Genomic DNA, 7,311 nt, shown 5'->3' with positions numbered 1-7,311 from the left:
TGTAGGTCGATTCTGAAATAGCACAGGTACAAATACCAAATCTAAGGGGGTGTTTGGGAGGAGTGGACTAAACTTTAGCCCTGTCATATCGGATGTTCGGATACTAATTAGGAGGACTAAACATAAGCTAATTATAAAACTAATTGCAGAACCCCTAGGTTAAATCACGAGACGAATCTATTAAACCTAATTAATCCATCATTAGTGAATGGTTACTGTAGCACCACATTGTCAAATCATGGACTAATTAGGCTTAATAGATTCGTCTCGCGATTTAGCCTAGGGGTTGTGTAATTAGTCTAGATTTAATACTCCTAATTGGTGTCCAAACATTCGATAATTGGTGTCCAAACATTCGATGTGACGGGGGCTAAAATTTAACCCCCTCCTCCCAAACACCCCCTAACTCTGAATAATAGTTACAAAGAGCACAAGTAAGAAATAATCATCAAGTATAGTAGTCACATCATTGCAGAAGCTGATTATTTTCACTAGAAAACATATCGCGGTAGCAAATCAAAACACACAACACAACTAGTGCTAATCATCTCGAAGCCTACTTACCAGATTCCTCTTCTTGGGAAAGTACTCTGTGGGCTTCGGTGGAGCTTCCCACATCCCGAATGAGCACATGCCGAAGGTTTGAGGTGCGATCTGCGATGTTGCTGTCGCCTCCCGAGAATGCTGGCCGCCGATTGGGAAAGGGGTGAGGGAGGCGTCGCTGACCTAATTTGGCACCCTTGATGCGCCGGCAACCTTCACGGAAGGCGAATACGAAGGGCGGCGTCCGAATTCCAAACCTTAAGAGGAGCGTCTCTCCCTATCTGCTTCGCTCCTTTGATCTTTCTAGCATCTGCGTGACTTACAAATAGGAATGGTTCATCACAAGAGAAGATGCTTGCTCTGCAGCCGAGTTGTTGGGCTGCAGGCTGCAGCTGCTGCTACTTGGGCCTGCAGCCGAACGGCTGGGCTGCTGCAAAGCTAGCTGCAGCTGCAGCCGCAACGTAGAGTAGCTGCAGCGAGCGGCTGTCCCGATCATGTATAGCTTCAGCGCTGTCGGCATCGCACACTTGGAAGGAATATTTATTAGGAAACCATATAATTCTAGAAGTGGAAGCTGACATGGCTCTCTCTCCCTTTAATTTTCTTATAAAAAAAATCTGAAGCCGCGACCGCGATGGCGACCGGTGAACCGACTTACCACAAGTACGTGTCGCGGCACGTGTCCTCTGTCCGGCAACGCGACGCGATGCCGCCACCCGCCCGACGATTCTGCCGGCAGGCATGTATATCCACCTGAGCTCGCGTGCATGAGGCCTCGCGAAGCTTTGGCAGCTATCGCGGCAACGGACGGGCAAAAACCCGGTGGCCGCCGCGGATCCAGAGAACACGGGAGGCAAAGGCCGCCCAGGTTTAGTTTAGGCTTTGCGACGGACGGTTCGCGTCACGTCACGCTCGAAGCCGCGACGACGCTCGCCGCCCTTCCCCTTCCGTTCCGTGCGGCGGGTGTCTGGAGGCGGCAGACCGTACGTCAGCCGGTGGACTCGCGCGGGCAGCACGCGAGCAAAGGTGTCACGGGCAGGGTCCGCAGCATCGCGCATTCGTGCTTGGCAGTCCATGACAGGGACAACGGTATGTTTAGCCAACCAGGCAAGGCAAGGAAAACCTGGGACCTGATTGGATGCCCGCATTTAACCTGGCCAGGCTCGCGGGATGCAACATGATCATGCAAATAGCAGCCTCCCGCCTAGCTCGCGGTATACGAACTTTTCCGGCGTTTCTCCGAAACCAGGCTCACGTGATGCGACTAGGAAACACGCGCAGGGTGCTGAAAAGGAAATGAGATGAAAAGTTGGGCAACCAATCAGCCGCTCCAAAGGGCCAGGCTGCGTGCATGCAACTTGGTGCTGTAGGTAATACCGCTGTGCCAGGGAAGTTCTCGTCCAAGACACCGGTCAATAACCTGGAATGGACCAGACAATGATGGTATATTCTCGTATACATCCAAGCGGGACCCCTCTTCATTTTTCAGTGTCGATGATCAAAATCAAAAACAAAGAATACTTGATGGTGCGAAATGCAATTTGACTCGCGCGCCTGAACACAAACCAAAATACAGCCGGACGGACAGCTGACACATGATACGCCGATGCAAACGTACACCTTGCGGAAAAAGAAAAGAAAACAATGGCTCCACACGACACCCTATATCGGGTTTGGACAAAGCAAAAAAAAAAGGCATACCAAAACCAGGGGGCAGGCACCGTCGCACCGAACCGCGCACGCCGCACACCGGCACAGGGCTGGCATGCGCCACCGCTAGCCGCCGCCCTGCCCCTGCCCCTGCCCCTTGCCTGGTGGCGCACCCAGATTGGATCCCGTTTCTTTCCCCTGGCCCAAGCCGGAACCCGCTCTTGAAATACCCCCGTCTCCGCAGCCGCCTCCCCTGCCCAACCAACCAACCAACCCATTCGTCCTCCCCCGATCTCTCCCCTCCCGATTCCCTCGTAGCTTGCTCTCACGCGCGCATCGACCATGTCGGCCTACTGCGGAAAGTACAAGGGTAAGATCCATCAATCATCTCCCCTTCCTCGGTTCCTCCGTAGCGTCGTTGTCGATCTGCTCCTGTTGTTTGTTCGGTAGCGTGTAGTGCAGATCTGTTCTGTTGTTCGATGTGGTACCCTCAGATCTACCGTATCTGAGTTGATGGATAATTTGTAGATCCGTTTGGGCGTTGGATTTGTGTGGAATTTGATGGGTCCGTACATGCTGGGGGTTGGTGCTCTGCTTGATTAGCGTTCAGGGGTTTGGTGGTTTGTTGGAAGGGGTTAGGAGGACGAGCAGGGTGACGCGCCTCTACGATCCGTTAATTGGTTGGGATCTGCTGATTTTTGTTCGCATAACTACAGGATGTGATGCTTAGTGGTACGTATCTGCTTGGTTTTAGGGGGCCTGCTTAGTTTTGGATCGGATTATGTGCCTTCATGATGGTAGATAATTTCTCAATTTATCTTGATAGCATGCACTGGTGCTTCATTGTGTAATTTCTAGGGGCTGGTTTCAAATCATAATATTACTTGTTCGATAAATTAATCTGATGCTTTCCTATTCAGTTGCCCTTTTTCCTGCAATGGAGCTGTGCAACGATGCGTCCACGTTAGTCAAATAACTAATCTGTATTTCCTCTTGTCATATGTTAAGAGTTCGTTACATATGAAAGCAGGTTTAGGTAACACGACAGTGTTTTTTCAGTAGTTAGATTATTCAGGATAGCATAGCATGTGTAGTTGTTAAGTAAATCATGTTTGTCGATCTGATTGAGTTACCACTCTGCGCTGCTTGTTGGCTAATTATCTTTGCTTATTATTTTGCAGATGAGCTCATCAAGAACGCCGCATACATTGGCACCCCTGGCAAGGGTATCCTTGCTGCTGACGAGTCCACTGGCACCATTGGCAAGCGCCTTTCCAGCATCAATGTCGAGAACATCGAGGAGAACCGCCGTGCCCTCCGTGAGCTCCTCTTCTGCGCCCCTGGTGCCCTCCAGTACCTCAGTGGCGTGATCCTCTTTGAGGAGACCCTCTACCAGAAGACCAAGGACGGCAAGCCCTTCGTCGATGTCCTCAATGAGGGAGGCGTCCTCCCCGGCATCAAGGTCGACAAGGGTACCATCGAGGTTGCTGGCACCAACAAGGAGACCACCACCCAGGGTCATGATGACCTTGGCAAGCGCTGCGCCAAGTACTATGAGGCCGGTGCCCGCTTTGCCAAGTGGCGTGCTGTCCTTAACATTGGCCCCAACGAGCCGTCGCAGCTGGCCATTGACCTGAATGCTCAGGGTCTGGCTCGCTATGCCATCATCTGCCAGGAGAACGGTCTGGTGCCAATTGTTGAGCCTGAGATCCTTGTTGATGGGTCGCATGACATTGAGCGCTGCGCTTATATCACTGAGGTGGTCCTTGCTGCCTGCTACAAGGCTCTGAACGAGCATCATGTCCTCCTCGAGGGTACCCTCCTGAAGCCCAACATGGTCACCCCCGGCTCCGACGCCAAGAAAGTGGCCCCTGAGGTGATTGCTGAGTACACTGTCCGTTCCCTCCAGAGGACCGTCCCTGCTGCCGTGCCCGCCATCGTCTTCCTCTCTGGTGGACAGAGCGAGGAGGAGGCCACCCTGAACCTCAACGCAATGAACAAGCTCAACACCAAGAAGCCGTGGTCCCTGTCTTTCTCCTTTGGCCGTGCCCTTCAGGCGAGCACCCTCAAGGCGTGGGGTGGCAAGGTGGAGAATGTGGAGAAGGCCAGGGCTGCCTTCCTCACCAGGTGCAAGGCCAACTCAGAGGCCACCCTCGGCACGTACAAGGGTGATGCCGCCGCCGGCGAGGGCGTCTCGGAGAGCCTCCACGTCAAGGACTACAAGTACTGATCTGCCTCCCCCTTTGGACCTGCCTACGATGATTTAGGTTGAGTGTGGTTTGCCCGTCTGAGCTCCATGTTTGGACATCGAAACTCGGTTTTAATAATCCTGAACTTATGCTTCCCGTTGCGGATGATGGTTGGTTACTTTTTACATTCATATATTAGTCTTTTTTGGTGCCAATCTGTGTAATCTGGTCCTGCCGACGGTAAATCGAGCAGCCACTTTTTCTTCTGTCGTCGTGCTCTGGTTATATAATGGGAAAAAAAACATTTTATGTCCTGAGTTGACCGGTGTTGGTCGTTTGCATTGACTTTTATCAATTGTGATGATAGCGGCGCTTTAGTCCTTTAGGGGGTGTAGGGGGTGTTTGGATACGATCGAATGTTCGGATGCTAATTAGGAGAACTAAATATGAGATAATTATAAAACTAATTGCAGAACCCTATGCTAATTCGCGAGATGAATCTATTAAGTCTAATTAATCCATCATTAGCGGTTACTGTAGCACCACATTGTCAAATCATGTACTAATTAGGCTTAATAGATTCGTCTCATGTACTAATTAGGCTTAATAGATTCGTCTCGCGAATTACACTCAATTAGTTTTGTAATTAGCCTATGTTTAATACTTCTAATTAGTATTCAAACATCCGATGTGACGGGTGTTAAACTTTAACACTAGTTAGCCAAACAGGCCCTTAGTAGCATGTGGCAATCTGAGATGCTTTGTTCCCGTGAGCGTTAGGTAAATTTAGGAAAAAAATTTGGTGCAGGACGGCTGCAAAGCGCCCTCGGTGGAGCCCTATCCCCGATATGCGCCGCGTGTCTGTCGAGAAGATCCAATGCCTCGTCTCCTTTGCTTCCGCCTTGCACAGATCTTTTTCCCTGCCCTGCAAGCTGTGGCTGTGCTCGTCTCCTTTGCTTTCGGTCGTTCGGCTCCTTTGATCCATGGCTCGGCTCAGCCTCCTGCACAGCTTTTTTTCCCTGCCCTGCAAGCCACGGTTGTGACTTTTCCCCTGCTCGTCGTCATCCCCCGTTCCTCATCCTCAACATGGCCCGGCACGCCGCCGCCGTCCGACCAGGGCTCCTCGATGCCCGATTTTGCTCAGGACGTTCACACGCTACCGCCCTCCTTGCCCCGTCTGGCTCTGCATCCAAGGCCTGCTCGTCGGCTGCAGCAGATGGACTTGCCTCCGGGTCAACGTGCTTAACTTTGAGCAGACTGAAGGTGCCGGTCAGGCAATCCAAAGAAGAAAGTGACAACACTATAATCCAGTAGAACGTTAACTGACAATCTGTAAACGAAGTTCAGATCATTAACTATAACACCTTTATGTTTCATGAAGGCTCATTCCGAGAATTCGAGATTGAACGCTCATGTCTATGTCTACCAGATTCTGAACTTGTGGAATTATGCAGGTTCTCCTGGCCATAAGATCTCAAGGTGGTGAGCTTGCCGCTTTGCTCGCCCTAGATGTCCATTCGGCCGCTCGCCTGATCCAGCACGGGCCCGGCAAGGCCTGTTAATTTTCATGCCGAGCCTAGCCCGTCACAACGACTCCGTCGTAACGTGCTGTGTCGGTCCACGAGCTTCACCGGCAGCCATGGGCCCACAAGGCCTTTTCTGTGCCGAGCCGGCCCGTCAAGCACGGCCGGCTTCGAGCCACGCGAGGCACGACGGCCCGCCCCTGCTACCGTCGTCTCGCGCCGCTGGCCTCCTGCGCCACCGTCGCTCCCAGCCCCGCGTGCCGCCGCCGCTGTCGCTCGCCCGCTCCTCCCGACCTCCTACGCCACCACCGCTCCTCCCGACCTCCCGTGCCGCCGCCGTTCCCTGGAGCCAACCCCCCGCGTGGAGCTGGGGAAGATGCCAATGCGAGAGACACAGGGAGGTGGCGGTGGGCACAGATAGGGAGAGGAAGGGTGACGGGTGAGAGTTAGCAGGCCGCATTTATGTTGCTATTGGACCGGTAGGAAGGAGGTTAATGGCCATTTTGGGCCGGTATACTAAAATCGTGCCGAGCTGGGCCGCCTGTCGTGCTGGGGTGGCGGCCCACACCTGGCACGAGCTACCGGGCCGGGCCAGTATGGGCCCAAAGAATTTCGTGCTGAGCCAGGCTAGATTCGGGCTAAAAAAAGGGCTCCGTGTCGGGTTAATGGACCGAGGGCTGCATGGACATCTATACCAATGTGCCACAGGACGGACCTGTAGTCTCATCCTGATGATATGATGAATTCTGATGAAGTTCTTGTTGTGAGTTGAAGGAAGCAGATCATCCTAGATGCGTACAAATAACTGCATTAATCAAATAAATTAGCATATGAATGAAAATCACCACCTGTTAGATCTTACACACCCGTGTCAAATACAACTAAGAAACTTAACTGAATTTGACGCCAACAAGTTCCATTGTTTCAATTTTGATTGCAATGCGCTCTTGCATCCCAGCTCCCAACCCACCGATGCTTTTTGCGTTTGCTGATGTTAGGCTAGGAACCACCGGTCAACGAGGAAGTGGTAGCCCCAACAGACGAGTCACATGTCCGTCGGCGTCGAGCAACTCCTAGTCTCGACGCTGGGACACAGGCACCGACCACCGGATCTGCACCACGGAGGTACCTGGAACCCACCACCGTGAATGTCCACGGACCGCAGGAAGCGGAATGCACAGGAGAGGTCCTTCTTCCCGATCACGGCCTCGAACTTGCGCTAGCCCATCGGAGGCCGCAACGGACTACGTATGCAGCGGCGTCCAGACTTAGAACGAGAACAGGACGGTGCTAAGCCGACTCAAAGAGCCAAGCCGTAGGAGACTAGAGAAACTTCCAACCACATGTTTTATGTTTGGGGGAGCCGAGCTGATAATGCGTGCTAATTCCCATTGGATCCTTTGGGA

At 52.5% G+C, this 7,311-nt stretch overlaps 1 protein-coding gene across 1 annotated transcript; it reads left to right on the top strand.

Annotated features, from left to right (window-relative positions):
* The first annotated feature begins 2,391 nt into the window (after window positions 1–2,391).
* Window positions 2,392–4,699, top strand: LOC117857465 (fructose-bisphosphate aldolase 1, cytoplasmic). The gene is made up of 2 exons (XM_034740127.2): window positions 2,392–2,563; window positions 3,375–4,699. Exons 1-2 carry the CDS (start codon window positions 2,536–2,538, stop codon window positions 4,421–4,423), a joined length of 1,077 nt encoding a protein of 358 aa, XP_034596018.1. The 5' UTR covers window positions 2,392–2,535; the 3' UTR covers window positions 4,424–4,699.
* Window positions 4,700–7,311: the final 2,612 nt, after the last annotated feature.

Source organism: Setaria viridis, chromosome 1, assembly GCF_005286985.2.
Source record: "Setaria viridis chromosome 1, Setaria_viridis_v4.0, whole genome shotgun sequence".
NCBI classification, from domain to species: domain Eukaryota; kingdom Viridiplantae; phylum Streptophyta; class Magnoliopsida; order Poales; family Poaceae; genus Setaria; species Setaria viridis.
The sequence above is the reverse complement of the archived record's forward strand: the minus strand, read 5'-3'. Positions and strand labels throughout refer to the sequence as shown.